The sequence below is a fragment of the Bos grunniens genome, chromosome 4 (assembly GCF_055505025.1).
Source record: "Bos grunniens cultivar Pamir isolate PY7600 chromosome 4, Bosgru_T2T1.0, whole genome shotgun sequence".
NCBI lineage: Eukaryota > Metazoa > Chordata > Mammalia > Artiodactyla > Bovidae > Bos > Bos grunniens.
Genome location: NC_141168.1, coordinates 60,024,357 through 60,041,573, shown reverse-complemented (window position 1 = coordinate 60,041,573; position 17,217 = coordinate 60,024,357). Strand labels below are relative to the sequence as shown.

Below are 17,217 nucleotides of genomic sequence, written 5' to 3'. Positions count from 1 at the left end.
CCATTTATTTGTGTCATCTTTGATTTCTTTCAACAGTGTTTTATAGTTTTCTATATATAGGTCTTCTTTAGGTAGATTTATTCCTAAGTATTTTATTCTTTTCATTGCAATGGTGAATGGAATTGTTTCCTTAATTTCTCTTTCTGTTTTCTCTGTGTTAGTGTATAGGAATGCAAGGGATTTATGTGTGTTAATTTTATATCCTGCAACTTTACTATATTCATTGATTAGCTCTAGTAATTTTCTGGTGGAGTCTTTAGGGTTTTCTATGTAGAGGATCATGTCATCTGCAAATAGTGAGAGTTTTACTTCTTCTTTTCCAATCTGGATTCCTTTTGTTTCTTTTTCTGCTCTGATTGCTGTGGCTAAAACTTCCAAAACTATGTTGAATAATAGTGGTGAGAGTGGGCGCCCTTGTCTTGTTCCTGACTTTAGGGGAAATGCTTTCAATTTTTCACCATTGAGGATAATGTTTGCTGTGGGTTTATCATATATGGCTTTTATTATGTTGAGGTATGTTCCTTCTATTCCTGCATTCTGGGTTTTTTTTTTTTTAATCATAAATGGATGTTGAATTTTGTCAAAGGCTTTCTCTGCATCTATTGAGATAATCATATGGTTTTTATTTTTCAATTCGTTAATGTGGTGTATCACATTTATTGATCTGCAGATATTAAAGAATGCTTGCATCCCTGGGATAAAGCCCACTTGGTCATGATGTATGATCTTTTTAATATGTTGTTGGATTCTGTTTGCTAGAATTTTGTTAAGGATTTTTGCATCTGTGTTCATCAGTGTTATTGGCCTGTACAAAACAAAAAAGTTTTCTTTTTTGTGTGGCATCTTTGTCTGCTTTTGGTATTAGGGTGATGGTGGCCTCATTGAATGAGTTGGAAGTTTACCTTCCTCTGCAATTTTCTGGAAGAGTTTGAGTAGGATAGGTGTTAGCTCTTCTTTAAATTTTTGGTAGAATTCAGCTGTGAAGCTGTCTGGTCCTGGGGTTTTGTTTACTGAAAGTTCTGGTTACAGTTTCTATTTCCATGCTTGTGATGGATCTGTTAAGAGTTCCTATTTCTTCCTGATTCAGTTTTGGAAAAGTTATACTTTTCTAAGAATTTGTCCATTTCTTCCAAGTTGTCCATTTTATTGACATGTAGTTGCTGATAGTAGTGTTTTATGATCTTTTGTTTTTCTGTGTTGTCTGTTGTGATTTCTCCATTTTCATTTCTAATTTTGTTGATTTGATTCTTCTCCCTTTTTTTCTTGATGTCTGGCAAATGGCTTGTCTATTTTATTTATGAAGATAATTTTTCAAGGCTGTATAATGTTATATCAGGCTTCCCCAGTGCTCAGAGGTAAAGAATCCGCCGGCAATACAGGAAACCCGGGTTCGATCCCTGGGTGGGGAAGATACCCTGGAGGAGGACATGGCATCCCACTCCAGTATTTTTTCCTGGAGAATCCCATAGACAGAGGAGCCTGGAGGGCTATGGTCCTTTGGGTCGCAAAGAGTTGGACACGACTGTAGTGACTGAGCATGCACAAATACAATATTCTATTACGTGATTCCCACCCCACCCCACCCCACCCTCATTGTGTAGTTAGCCAGTTCTCCTTTTAGGATAGCCATTAAAAAATGAGCTCTGAACTTCTGGGTTCAAATCCAAGCATAATGTTTGTGTGAATGTTGGCAAGACACTTAACTTCTCTGCTCCTCAATTTCTTCATCTTTAAAACAACCATAAGAATTCTACTGGTATGGAAAAGAGAACACAGTCTCCAAATTTAAAAGCCAGGACTTTGCCATTTACAAAAGCTGTGCTGAAAGGGGGAAGGAGGAGAATGCTTATGAGACACAGTCCAGATCCCCAACTCATCAAAATTGCAGGCAGTCTTACATAAAGTTATATAAAGTATAAAAGTCTTATATAAAAGTGTGTCAAAGGTCCCTTCCCAGGTTTGCCTTTGGTTGGCAAGGAGAAGGGACCTGAAGACACCAAGGTGGGACTTTGCATCACAAATTAAGGCTACTAAAAACATTCCTTTCAACTTAACATTTTCAAGACACAGGATTTATCCAGTTAAAATTTAGTAATCTTTAAAATCAGTACAATGTTTTCCAGGGGAGCAAAACATTAAACATTCACATAGGGGTTGTGTTATCCAGATACTAAACATTTACCAAACATTAGCATTTCTTTGATAGTTGAGATGTTTAACTTTGATTAAAGAGTCATTAATTTTCTTAACTCACAGCATTGCTGTGAAAACAAAACACTTAGAAAGAGGGTTGGCAAACTTTCTTGTAAAAGAAGGGTCAGTGAGTAAAACTTTTAGACCTTGCAGGCCAAATGCTCAAGCAGGTACAGATAATATGTAAATAAATGTGCATAGCTGTGTTCTGACAAAGCTTTCTTTATGAACATTGAAATTTTAATTTCATTTAATTTTCATGTGTCAGAGGTAATTATTTTCCCTTTGAATAAAAACAAGATTTGAAAATATAAGAAGGGACATACACGTTTAAACTCACAACTCTACAAAATTGAGTGCTGGACCCAATCTGGCCCCTGGGCAGAAGTAACCCCTGGCTTAGAATAGTCCTCAGCCTTCATTAAGTGCTGTGTGTGTGTTAGCTGTGACACTTCCATGATTAGAGCTGTCATCACCATCATCACTAGCACCATGCAGTGCTGGGTCCTGGAGGTGGCGGGGATTGTAGTACACAAGCCCCTGCATCCCATCTATAGCAGCAGCATCTTGACCAGCTCCTGGCTCCATCACAGAAAAGAGGTTTTGTCTCCCATGTTGGTGGTGGTGCCCATATCAGAGGCTGCCTGGAGAGCTGTGCTAGGCTCAGAGGGAACGGGTTCCCTGCATGACTAGCAGCGCCAGCCCTGGAGTGAGGGTAGCACACGTTCTGTGTCCTTTGATGGACCTTTTAGCCTGTGCTCTTCCTGGGGATGGGTGAAAGAGGGAGACAGAAAAACCCCCTGTGCATAACTGATGCTAGTTCACCTTCTGTTTTAAAACTACAAAAGTCCGGCAAAAAGGGAGTTCTAAAAGGAGCAGTGAAAAAGCTGCTGGGAGTTCAGGGAAGAAAGAGTAGGGTGTTGCTAGCAAGAGCCACGGTGCTTGGGTCAATGAGAATCCTGCGTGCATTCAGATCAGTAGAAAAATTGCAGATATCTTTATAAACCTTGACAGCATTGTTTCATTATTCATGAAGGCTTTTTTTTAAACCGTAACCAGCTTCATTTTAAAGGAAATTTATTCCCAAGGCGTTTTTAATTGAGTTTTCATGGTAATTCTTTGTATTGACTGTTAAATCAACATACAAAATAAACAATATTAGAATTTATTCTTTTATTCAGTAAGTCTCAACTCTGCTTCTTCAAGATAATGAAGGAAGAGTGAGCCCAGTTTTTCATAAATTGTATACATAGCACTTCATGGCCTTTTCTGACCTTTTAAGAGTAATTTTTAAAAGGACAATTTTTTAAAAAAACTTTATTTTATATTGAGGTATAACCAATTAACAATGTTGTGATAGTTTCAGGTGGACAGCAAAGGGACTCACCCATACATATACATGTTTTTTGACTAAGGAAATTAGCCTTAAATCCAGAATTTTCTGTGTGAGACCTTCCACAGTATGCATGTGTGAAGTTATTGATGCTTGTGGGGTGTATGTGTGTGCAGAGTGTGTGTGTATGTGCACATGTGCATATTTCAAAGCTGTACTGTTAAGGCTTTTAATAATTCACTTCTGAAACAGAAGTTTCTTGAAGCCAAGTACTATTTTGATTAAATCTTTGGATGAAATTTATCATTTTTGTCTCCTGTGGTGCCTTGCACAGTAGTATAAATCCAAAATTATTTGATAAGAAAAGGAATGAATCAGGGCTGCTAAGTATCTATTGTCCTTTGCTCCAATTCTCTACCCTTTAGTTCTCTGGAAAACATTCTGGCTGGACATCCAGTCCTTGCTTCAGTATTTCTGAAAAGGCTGTTTTCTGCCAATTCTGCTTCCTGTAGCTGCCCTTACAATGATATCAATCCTTGAGATGCCTGAGGACAATGGTGATCAATTGTGACAATAGTGATCACGGCTCCCATCCTACTACATACCACCACCGTCACACCACGTATACTTTTCCCCCTGGGCTAAATATCTGAAATTTTTTTTCCCCCAACTTTTCTGACACACCTTTCTGTCCAGATATTTCTGCTGCTTCCTGGCTGCCCCTCTGTATAATTTCCTATGTGTTGGGAGCTGGTTCGCAGTGGGGCCCCCCAGATCTCTCTGTTGTGTACAGGTATGGCCTCAGCTGGGCCTGGATGGTGGAATTCTCCTCTCTTCTTCTGGTTGTGCTCCTGTTAATAAAACCCAGCCTGTCAGAGCCTCCTGCCTGCCACTTGAGATTGATTCATCTTGGACTTATATTGCCAACTCTAACTCATATTTCTTAATATAGAATAGGTCATGAACTCTCCTAGGTTGCAGAACAGACCCAGGGAGGGGGTTCCTAGTGACACTGGGTAGTAGTGGATGGTGAATTGGAGGTATTCCCCAAAAGGTTAGTTGTGGACCTGTGGAAGAAGATAAATGGAGCCAAGTTGAAGATCAGGAAAACCAGAGTAACAGGTGGGTGAATGACATTAGAAAGACAAGCAAAGGTGTAGGGGTGTTCCAGAGGCCAGGCAAAGAAGAGAATGTATAGCTCAGAGGGAGGCCAGCATAGAAGCATGGATAGTCTGTTGACCTGAACCCTTAGCATCTTTCTGAGTATTTCTTTCTTGTAGATCCTTTGTGCTTTACCTAAAAGAATCAAATTTTAATGATGTGGAGCTGGAATCTCATGAATTATTTGTGAGCCAGATTTCCCTTTTTCTGTAGTAGATTTGTTCTTGAATTTTTAAAACAGTCTTTTTATGGGATGTTACATTTCTCTGATTAAACTTCTACTTGCTAATGGGACCCATCTTCCTATTCTCCAAAGACCTTTTGAACCTAAATAGGAAAAAAAAAAAAGCTACAGTGTTGAAGTTGTGACTTTGCCACTTCTAACCAGCATCTTGCACGAATCACTCTCATCTGTAGGCAGAGAAGAATAACATTTACCTCCTTAATAACTTGCCTCATTGGGTAGTTGGGAAGATTAAATTAAATCGCCCCTTTGGAGTACCTGGCACAATGCCCACCTGTACCTAGTCACAGCTATTTTTCTGCTCTTCAATATATTCACCATCTTGCCCACTCTTAGGTCAGATTTAATAAGCTGCCTTCTCTGTATTCATCCAAATTCTTCATTTTTATTGAATTTAATGGAAAGAGACCAAGGACAGAATGCAAAGATTTCTAAGGGCTATGTCTAGGACTTTGGAACAGTGATCTGTGTTGGGGGTCAAATAGTCAGATACTGTTATGAACTTCCTCATTTTACTGTGTGAGGCAGCCAGGTGAGAGAGTGCTGAGCCTGTATCAATTTGAAGAGTGCATGTCCTCCCTAAAGCAGACATCACTATAAAAGTCCCTGCCAAACCAAACACTTTGATACAGGGAATCAAGGTTCCAACTCCATCAGTTGGTGCGTATAGGTCCCTAGAACTCTCTTGCATTGGGTTACTGTGGCTTTAGAGCAGAGGTTCTCAAAGTATGGTCCAGAGACCATCAGTAACCCCTGGAAACATGTATTAATGCAGATTCTCAGGCCTCAACCAGAAACTCTGGAGGTGGTGCCCAGCAATCTAACTGAACAGACGCTCTATTAGATTCTGATCATGCTCAAATTTGAGACCCAATGATTTGGGAAAGTGTTCTCAATCTTGGCTGGACATTGGAGCTTCAGAAATCCAGTTGCTTGGTTTCCACTTAGCAGATTTTGGGTAGAGCCTGGACATCAGAATTTTTCAAAGCTCCAAAGGGGATTTTCGGGGGCATCCAAGGTGGATAAGTGCTGTTGTAGGAACCTGTTGAAATGCCCACATACCCTTTCTCCTGGGTTGGGAGGCAAGGAGTGGAAGGAATGCACAGTTTGGCACAACTCCCACGTGATCTTTTGCAACCATCAAAACCTGCTTCCCCTTGGAGAACATGACCTTAATTTACCAGCCTCAAGAAATAGCCTTGATGGGGCTTTTCCTAGACTGAATGAATATTCACTCAATGTGATTTGTTTTAAAGGTTGCTTTTAATGCTATATTTGTTCAGCAAATGTAGGCACTCATATAGCACAAATATTAACTCCTAAATCCTCAAAGGCTTTCTCTGCGATATGCCATCTGGCAGGCATTATTGTAATCATCTCTTTATTATCCACACTAATGAAGGACTAGCATGGCATTGGTAATTGAAAAACACAGATCATTTAAAAATCATTCAGGCTCGTGCCAGCACTGCTTCCCCAACCAGGAAGCATTCAGGAGTAAAAAATATTGACTGATTACAGGTTCCTACCTTCCCCGTGGAGGTACTAATATATATTATTTTCGTCCGAAATTTGAGAAATAGAAGTGAGAGGCTTCTAAATTATAATTCCTTTTTCTGAAAAAGGAAATTTCTGTTTTCTGAATAAGAGGCCAAAGCACAAAGCAGATAAACAACAAGTATATTTATAATGCATCACACCCTGGAACCAGTCAGTTTAAAGCATGATACTCAGGGGATCATGGGACTCAGGGATGCTTAGAGAAGCTGCATGGGACTCAGGGGATGAGTGGATATGGATTCCAGATCTTACTTTGATATTACTTGTGTTATTTGAGATGAGTCATTGCAGTCATCAGTAGGTCTCAAATTGTGGTCCCCAACCGGCAGCATCTGTGTCACTTGGGAACTTGTTAGAGATGCAGATCCTTGGACCTCACTCCAGCCCTCCTGAATCAGAAGGGCCAGCAATTGGTGCTTCAGCAGAGCCTTCAGGAGATTTGGCTTGGATTCCTGCTTAAGTTGGAGCACCAGTGTTCACCAGGTGCTTAGTTTTCTTAACTACAAAATCAGATGACCAGCCTAGCTTATATTTGAAGTCCACAACTCTCCAGTGACCTCCAGTGATTTGGGCCTGGAACATATTTAAAGATTCTCTGTCTTAGACCTTGGATGTGTGATTGAAACAATTCAACTTAAAAAACTGGCATGAGGATAATAGAAGAGAAACAGATCTCTAGGAACACTAAACACAAACCGTACGTAGGGTGCTCGCTATAAAATAAATCATGCTATCTTCAGTTGGTTGGTACCATTTTCCCAAAGTGAAAATTTTTGGTGCCTTGGAAATGCAAGTGGCTGCTCCCCCTTTCTACAGAGGCTTAGAGCTGTCTGATGTGATTCAGGGAGCAGCACTTCTACAGGCTCTAACAAATGGCATTTCAGGAGGATGTACAGAGGTACACAGGCTTTGCAGTAAAACAAGGGAAATTTTCAAGTCATTTATCAAAGCACTTGCAGCTTCCATTTCAAGACAGGTGGGAAAAAAATAACATGGAACAAGAAAAGAAAATAAATCTGTATCTAGAGCATCTCATAAATAAGGAAGGAATAGGGGAACTATTGGCCTTGCTGGGTTCTCAGATTATTTTCGTCACAGTATAGAGAGCTCTCAAATGTCTTGGCAAGTAATTCTTATACTTTTTCCATTATCAGAATCTATGCTTGTAAAATAATTTCACTGGCTGTTAAAACCAAAAGAGAAAGAGGAAACAATCATTTCAAGGAGAGAGAGGCTGGAAAAATGAGTTAAAAAGACAGAGACAGAAAAAAACCAGACTATCGTTCACTCACAAGGCAAGTTATTTTTTAATCTAAAATGCAGTGACGCTTCATAATTTAGAGCAAGTCATAGAAAATCAAAGGCAATTTTCTAATTGACTTTGGTTTAATAAGAGCCTATTTTTTGGAGACAATAAGACCTGGTTTATTGAACATGAGAGAGACTCTGGTCTGTTATGTCTGGAAGGGATGGAGAAATTAGAGCTTTTATTGAAAAGGATAGATCACAGGCCCACTTTGCCTGAACAAAGCGTTGACTGGGGAAAACTACAACGACTGAGAACCTGCATTGGACATCTTTGTAAAATTTCCAAAGGTGTCTGGTTGAACAGCTACGTGACACTAAAATCCTGGTTTAAAGCCTGTGACCTTAGTTCAGATTCTGGTTCTGCCACCTTCTGGCTCTAAAACTCTGCAAGCTATCCAGATGCTCAGTGCCTCAGTTTTCTACCATCAATGGAGGAAAATAATAAGACCCGCTCTGTGGGAATTTTATGAGGATTAAGAGTTAACATCTTCAAGGTGGTTTATATAACACGTAACAGATAGCAGGCATTATTTTATTGGGACTGTTTGCTAAATAGCCACATGAATCTTTAAAAGAGCTATAAAAATATACTTTTTCTTTACTGTAAGACCTTTGAAAGCAGCAGTGCCCTATTTGATACCCCCATTGTGTGCCTAAGGAAGTGTATAATTGACTGAAATAGGTTTCTAGAGGGTCCTAGGAGCACTGTTCAAACAAGACTGATGACCCTTGACCCACAGGGCCTTCTTTTTGGTCAGCTTCACTAACACATAGCTTTGGAGGGTTGTTCAAACTAGATTCAGAGAAACTAATTTCTTTTTCAGATGATTGTCTTTCCATATACTTATTTTTGGAATAGATTCATAGACCAACACTAGAAATAAGTCTGAAGTAAATGTCATGTTTTTCTCTTTTATTTGGCACACTCTCCTTTGTTGGCCCGACCATGCTGTGTAGCAGCTAATATTGATTAGCCTACTTTTTTCTCAAGCTTTTCTCAGGCTATATAAAGTATAAATGGCTAGCAGTACCAAAATAAATGCATTCAACATATAAAGGAAAAAAGTAGGAGCAAAAGCATGTGGAAACTTGTTGTCCAAGCAAGACCTTGCCTGCACTTCCAAGTTCAAGTTGCAAGTTCCTGGGCAAGATTCTTATCTCATCTGAGCTGTAGTTTCCTCATCAATAAAATTCGTGCAGCCACTATGGAAAACAGTATGGTGCTTCCTCAAAAAACTAAAACTAGAACTACCATATAACCCAGCAATTCCATTCCTGGGTATATATTCAAAGAAAACTGAAATGCTAATTCAAAAAAATACATGTATCCCAGTGTTCATAGCAGCATAGCCAAGATATGAAAATAACCAAAGTGTCCAGCCACAAACAAATGGGTAAAGAAGGTGTGACATAGATGTAGATATATGTGTGTACACACACACACACACACACACATCCATCCATACAATGGATTTCTACTCAGCTATAAAAAAAAAAAATTCACCATTTTTTAACAACACGGATGGACCTGGAGGATATGACATTAGTCAGATGGAGAGAGACAAATACTGTATGCTATCACTTATGTGTGTAATCTGAAAAATAAGACGAATGACTACAACAAGATAGAAAAAGACTCACAGATATAGAGAACAAACTGATGGTTACTAGTGGGGAGAGTGAAGCAGCGAGGGGCAGAATTGGAGTATGGGATTAAAAGATACAAACCACTATGGATAAAATAAAATATACAAGGACATATTGTAAAGCACAGGGAATATAGCCAATATTTTGTAATAACTTTAAATGTTGAAATTAATATAATGTAAATCAACTGTACTTCAATAAAATGTACACCTAAGAAAAAATATGAGATGAATTTTGGAGTATTCTACTCCAGAATTAAACAAAAATAAAACAGCATTGTATTATTAAAAATTAATAAAATGAGGATAACAATAGTGCCCACCACCTATTTATTAGATGAGAGAACCCTAGTGAAACCCAAACTAGTGCTAGCCCTGAAGAGTATTCAACAGATAGTAACATTTTTATGTTAGCTGTGTTCATGAAAATCGAATACATTCAAGTCAAAATAAAAATGTACACATAATGAGGGCACTTCTACCATTCTCTTCTAAAGGACTGAAAATATTACAAGATTTTCACTGCAAGTTACTTTTTAGTCTACATCTTTGATCATTTATTTTCAGCATTTTGCTTCACCCACCCCCTCACTTTTGAATACAGGTCTGACTCTCATACACCAGTGAGTATCAGATTAAGGCTGAATCTCACTGCACTTGATGTGCTCAATGATTTTCATTTTTGTTACAATTTTATTTATTTTATGAAATATATCTTTCTTATCCTAACTAGTAGTACTTCGGTATTTAAAAAATTTTTCAACATCTTAACAAACAAATCAGGTTAAAGTGCTAAAACAAAATATTGAAGTCAGTACATGGGCCCAGATTGCTTTACAGATATGGACAGAGGTTTCTGGAAATTGCGGAACTGTGGCCAGTAGGAAGCCACTGTCCTATAATTTTACATGTTATTAGCTCATAAAACAATGTCAAATCAGCATGCAAAAGATAACTTCTGTGTATTCTTGAAGGAGGTAAAAAAGTGTGGGTTGTTTGAGCAAGTGAACAAAAAATTCTTCCTGTATGTAAAGTAAAAAAAATTACCGTTGACCAAAATTTCTCTGGCATATCAGAGGGTCAGACTGTTTATTAAGAAGTATTCAGGAACAAAATAAAATATATTCTTTCATACAAATTACCTAGATTATGAGGAAAGAGTAGTTTCTTGAATATCTCTTCAGCATTTCTTTTCAATCTCTTTAGCAGAAAAATGACTTCCCTCAAATCATTTGCGTGTGGGCTAAGTTGCTTTCGTCGTATCTGACTTTGTGGGACTCTATGGACCATAGCCTCCCAGGCTCCTCTCTCCATGGAATTCTCCAGGCAAGAATATTGGAGTGGGTTGCCATGCCCTCCTGCAGGGTATCTTTCCAGCCCAGGGATGGAACCCTCAACACTTACATCTCCTGCATTGGTGGGCAGGTCCTCTACCACTGGTGCCACCTGGAAAGCCCCCCAAATCATTAGCCATTTAGATCTGAATTTTCAAGACAGATGTTGGTAATTGTTTTCGACAGTTGGCTGTGGAAAGTGGTTTACTGCCCTGACTAGGAGTCTCTGGTGGTGTTTACTGAATAATCTTGAGCATATGGACAATTTATTGGGCATATTTATAACTATTGTGTTTTGTTTTTTTGTGTGGTTCTTGACACTGTGTGGGTGACAAGGCCAGAGCACTCCCTGGAAGTAGGGAGATGTTAGGATCCTGTGAACATCTGAATTTTATAGTCATGTGTCTGCAGAGACCTATAAGTCTGGACAGTTCACAAACACCATGGACTGGTGTGACCATACTTTACCCTCACTCATGAGGATGAGGAAGTTAAGGTGCAGAAAGGTAAATGGCAGACATACAGCTTTATCCCAGGTCTTTCTTCCCAAATACTACTGGTTCCAGTAGAGCACAACCACCAGAAATAACTGTTTTTGCATTATTTTCTTTTCTTGCAATGTCACATGTCTAAGAATAATCCCATATTTCGATTTTCAGCTGAGTCTCCCAACCCTGTGTCTAGAAGCCGATTTTGACGCACTTGTAGAAAGAAGCCCCCATCGCCACCACAACAGGCTCACATGGAGACAGCAAATGTCCTACTTGATTATTTGGAGCTTGCCCTGTGGTACTTTGTGGTCTTGTGGAGGGAAACCAGACCTCTAGTGGTTGTTGATGAAATCTACTGAAGAACTGACCTGATCAAACCTTTTGTTTTAACCACAGAATCATGTCAACCCCGCCATGGACTTTACCCAGACCCCTCCTGGGATGTTAGCTCTGGACAACATGCTGTACTTCGCCAAGCACCATCAGGATGCCTACATCCGGGTAAGCATGTGGCCTCTTTCAACTGTTGTAGGTTTTCTGCTGAATTTGAATTTCCAACTTGTATATATAGAGGGATTACCCTTTAGATGAGTGGCCCCAGAGTTTTGCTTCTGTTATTTAGTAAAGTAAAAAATGAAAATTAAATGAAATGAACACCAAAGTAGGGATTTTTAACTTTTAGGTTTTTTTCACATGATGACATTTTAAACATATATTAGATACTGGAAAAATATATAATTCAGTTATTTGATTATGGCAAAATCTCTTATCCTTAAATAACAAAGAGAAATGGAAATCTCTTAAGACTTTTCTGACTTCTTGAGAAGAGTCTCAGGATTCTGTCTAGTACTGCTCTGTTCAATCTAATGCTGTAGATACAATAAGATAAACAGAGAAGTGTGGGAGAGATGGGGAGGGAGATGAAATGCCTTCTTGCATTTCATAACAGATCAGTGAAACACCAGCTACCAGAGCAGATTCCTTTGTGGGTGGGGTGAAGGCAAGTTGAAGGTGCCCAGCTCTGCATCGGCAGGAAAGACAGAGTGTGAAAGAACTGGAGCATGGAGACAGTGATAGAGAAGGTCTGCCCATCAAGGCTGCTCCACTGGAGACCCTGGATTTGTGTTGACCTCTGTCCCCAGTCTCTAGAAAGAGGACCACAGTTGGGGCAGGAATATAGATCTATGATTGAGATGGAGGAGGATATGAATAAATGGGCAAGGGCATTGGTGAGTGGTTAAAGTGATGACTGGATATAAACTTAGAAAATAGTCAATGAATGAAAATCCTAATGCATGAAGGCTAAAGCTGAAATCGGAGTAGGATATGAGCCTGTATGGGGCTTCCCAGGTGGCGCTAGTGGTAAAAGAACCTGCCTGCCAATGCAGGAGACGTTAAGAGGTGTAGGTTCGATCCCTGGGTTGGGAAGATCGCCTGGAGAAGGGCATGGCGACCACTCCAGTATTCTTGCCTGGAAAATCCCATGAACAGAGAAGCCTGGCAGACTATAGTCCATAGGGTGGCAGAGAGTCGGACACAACTGAAGTGACTTAGCACATGAGCATTTACTCCAGACCTTCTCTGTTGGATCCCTCTTAGCACTGGCTTTCTGGAGACCAGGGCTCAAGACCTTTCACTATTGTTACCTGGTGATGTAAATGTGAGCCATTCCTTTTGAATGGGCTACAGTTTCTTCTCCAAACTAGGGAGCTTTATTCCCCCAGGGAGCATTTGAAAATGTGTGGGCTTTTTTTTCCTTTTTTAGTAGTCACCATGCCCATTGGGGTTCTACTAGCCACAACCCTCTAAAACATGGGACAGTCTGCACCATGAAAATTTATCCTACCCAGTAGTGACTCCTTTGAAAAAAAGCCATGCCAGATCTGAGTTCCCTGTAAGCACTATCAGTTCAGTTCAGTTCAGTTGCTCAGTTGTGTCTGACTCTTTGCAATCCCATGGACTGCAATATGCCAAGTCTCCTTGTCCATCACCAACTCCCGGAGTTTACTCAAACTCATGTCCATTGAGTCGGTGATGCCATCCAACCATCTCATCCTCTGTTGTCCCCTTCTCCTCCTGCCTCCAATCTTTCCCAGCATCAGGGTCTTTTCAAACATTTTAACTTTATGTTTTTCTATATATGCAATTTGACAAACTTTGACTTATATTGAAGCATTATTTATAATTTAATTATATGAAGGATTTTATGAATTTCTCTGAAAGTTTTATGCACTTCTCAGGTACTCGGTCAGAAATACAATTTTCCATAAGAAAATAGTTTTTTCAAAAAAGTTTAATTTGTTTTATATGTGCGTACATTTATTGCACAGATTTTTTTCTAGGAATGTAATTGCTCCCACAGTAAGTAAATTAATATTTTTGAGATACCATGTAGTATGGCCTTAGAGAGTTGAGTGTGAAAAGAAGAAGCCTATTAGAAATTAAATTTAGCATTAACTGATTCATGTTTGTGGATGAATGTTTCTAAAATTAGAATATTGATGCTCAATGTATTGTTAATTGCATAAGGCACATATGTCTCAAGAAGAGTAATATAATATTTTAAGCCCATTTTCTTCGATGTGTTCTCTAAACCATCATAAGTTAAACTAATACCACAGCAACCTGATAGAACTTTATATCTGATAGGAACTTAAAAGAAAATCCTGTTTGAAAGGAAAGTGTGGCCCTTTTCATCCACATGCACTTTACTTTCTGGTTAGACATTCCGATAACTGAGTTATCTGTTGTTTTCTAAAAAGTGTCCCTTCCTTGATGTTTTTTCTGTGTCCTATCTGACTTCGGGGTCATTAACTGCTACTTGGAAAGCTAAAGCTATTTATCTGAATGAAAGGGATTACAGGATCGTATATAAAATCTGAGGCATTTCAAAGGAAGTTTTTCGATTTTTTAAAATGTTTATTTATTAATGTACATATTTTTGGCTGCAGTGAGTCTTTGTTGCTTTGGTCGGGCTCTCTAGTGTGGAGACTGAGCCGACTCTGTGGTTGCAGCATGCGGGCTTCTCACTGTGGTGGCTTCTCTTGTGGAGTGTCAGCTCTGGCGGCACCTGGCTTCAGTAGTTGCTGCTTGTGGGTTCCAGAACACAGGCTCAACAGCTGTGGCGCACGAGGTTAGTTGCTCTGTGGCATGTGGAGTCTTCCAGACTAGGGATCGAGTCTACATCCTCTGCATTGGCAGGCCAATTCTTATCCACTGAGCCACTAGCCAAGTCCCTGCAAAGAAGTTTTGTAGCGACTATGAAAGCAGGCTTCTCAGGTAGCACAGTAGTAAAAAATCCTCCTGCCAATGTAGGAGATGCAGGAGGACAAGGTTTTATCCCTGAATCAGGAAGATTCTCTGGAGTAGGAAATGGCAACCCACCCCAGTATTCTTGCCTGGAAAATTCCATGGACAGAAGAGCCTGGTGGCTTCAGTCTGTGGGGTTGCAAAGAGTCAGACACAACTCAGCACACACGCACACACATGAAAACAGATGTCCCACTGGCAGTAAAATAGAGACAATGAAAATTGTCATTTCAGCAGCTAATTATAGATTTTGGTCTATGAGCTGAGTGGTCTCTTCTGAAATATAAAGGTGGGCTCTTGGGTTTTTAATAAGTTTACATTTTGATAAAATTTGTGTTTTTTTATGGTAAATTTCCTATCTAAATGCAGTTATTCACTTATTATTTATATCTTTCATTCAGTAAGCATGTATTCTCTACCTGAATATATAGTCTCACTTTTCACTTTGCCAGTCAGATTTATGGCTGAGGTTTTTAAAAAGAATTCTAATGTACACACACACGCATACCCGTTCCTTCTTTGCCCTTGATACACTCCACCACCCTTCAGCTACTGTTTTCCCTCGAGCACTGTGTGTTTTTCCCTGTTGTCTCCTTGCGCCATGTTCTAACTCACCTGCCCCTGACTTTACAACACTTGGCACCCGTCACTTTCCAGAAACTGTTCTCCTGCTACATGAAGAGCCCTCACCTCCTCCTTTGTCTCATTTGCCCTCCCATTGACACTGGACACTGTTTCCATTGGCTGGTTCTCCCTTTTTTGCCTGCAGCCTATGGTGTCTGTCTTGGTTCTCTCCTTGGCTGTTTTAGTCTCTCTGATGGGTTTCTCTGCTTATCAAATGCGCATGATCCTCATGGCCCAGTCTGTGGAGCACTTTCCTTTCAGGCACTCAGGCTGCGTGCGTTTACTGAGTAACTATCAAATAGCCTGCAGTGAATGAGGAGACAGCAAGTCCCCAAGGAGCAAGTCACTCATGAGTCCTGTCCTTGAGGATTTTACTGTCTACAGATGGCAAGTATGGGGAGCTGGGGGAAGAGATAAATACCAGCACTTTCCAAGCCACTCATTGGATTTTGATTGGGTATGAGTGATACTGGGGACACAGAGGAGCATCACAAACATAGACGTCAGGTAAGGAGGACTTCCTGGAAGAAGTGGCATAACACTTAGACCTGTTGGGTAGTACTAGTTATCAGGTGAGGGGAAAAGGGTGTGAGAAAGTACTCTAAATGGAGGGAAATATGCAAACAGAGGCATAAAGATGTGCACTTTATTTAAGGAACCGCAAATAGCACAGAATGGTTAAGGCAGGGAGTGGCAGATATGATCATGGCTTGGGAGATAATTGTGGGCTGGTTCGTTAGGCATCCTTCATGTAGTATTAAGTTGTTTAGGCCTTAACCCAAAGGCAGTGAAGAATTTCTGCACTATTTTAAGGAAAAAGAATGAGAGTCGATTTTAGAAAAATCATTCTCCTGCCAGAAAAGAAACGTGAGAAATCGATACTAGTGGTGAAAATGAAATTGGGGAAATTATAGAGAAACGATGGTCACCTGATTGAGGGTAGTAGCCGTGGCATTGGGGAGAAGCAGTTTGAATGAATTATTTTGGAGCTGAGATAAATTTGATTCCCTCCAAGGAAGAGAGAAATACTGGCTTGAGTGGATGGACAATGGTGTCATAGATGAAATAGATCTGCACGCTGTGAGGGGATAGTCCTTTGGAGACATCCAGACCCTATACGTACATGGGGCATCTGTCCAGGTCTTCGTTTCTAATAGACAGTGAGCCCAAACCTATATAGATACCACATTCTATGCGTTCTCCATTCTAAACTTTCTCTTTTCCTCTCATCTATTCTCCCTTTTTTCTATTCATGTAGATTGTTACAATATTATCTTAATTACCTCCCTGCTAAAGCCTGCACTCTTTGAACCCACCTTCCAGGCTAGCTGCTAGAAAGATTTTTCTAACCACAGTTCAGAACACTTTGGGAACCACCCCTGGCCCACAACTCTACCTCTGGCACCTGGCACATAGTGGATTTTAATGATTGCTTGCTAGTTGAGTAGTTTCTTTAGTTTTATTTCGATCGTCTCTTGCCAGTGATCAATTCGTTTTTATCATCTGGGAATCATGGTCTTTGGTTCTCTTAACAATCATGTAAAGGTATATTTTTGCAACATGAATTTATTGATGGGCAGTCTGGTTTTTCATGTATTGTTTGAATAAACTTGGTAACCATGTATTAATGAAAGCAGCAGACGTAATTGAATTAACCCACACTTGGACGGGCACAGAACACAAGGAGAAATTGCAAATCTGAGCATCCCACTATGCCCAGAGTAAAATCTGAAGACATAGCATGATTTCAGACTTTGAGTCTTATTTACTGTGGGCATAATTGCTTTTTTTTCTGGAAATGCTTCATTCCCAGAGCCCCCCATCCCACTCCCACCCAAGGCTGTCTGTGTGAGGTGGAGGGTGGGGCTTGGCTCACTCCCGTGATTCTGCTGTCGCTCAGAGACGGATAACTGAGCGTGTCGTGTGTGGTTTCATCTTGCTTTTGCTTTCACTCCCTGGAATGGCAATTCTTAGTACCTTGGAAGAAAGAAGCTTAGTGACTCCATTGGAAATA

At 40.0% G+C, this 17,217-nt stretch overlaps 1 protein-coding gene across 6 annotated transcripts in view; it reads left to right on the top strand.

The window, feature by feature from the left end:
* ELMO1 (engulfment and cell motility 1) overlaps window positions 1-17,217 on the top strand; it is a 585,897-nt gene that overhangs the window by 287,440 nt on the left and 281,240 nt on the right. For all 6 annotated transcript variants that reach the window (XM_086398481.1, XM_086398483.1, XM_086398480.1 and 3 more), the window contains one exon: window positions 11,667-11,771. In XM_086398481.1, coding sequence (XP_086254607.1) covers window positions 11,667-11,771 — 105 coding nt within the window. The remainder of the gene's footprint in view (window positions 1-11,666; window positions 11,772-17,217) is intronic.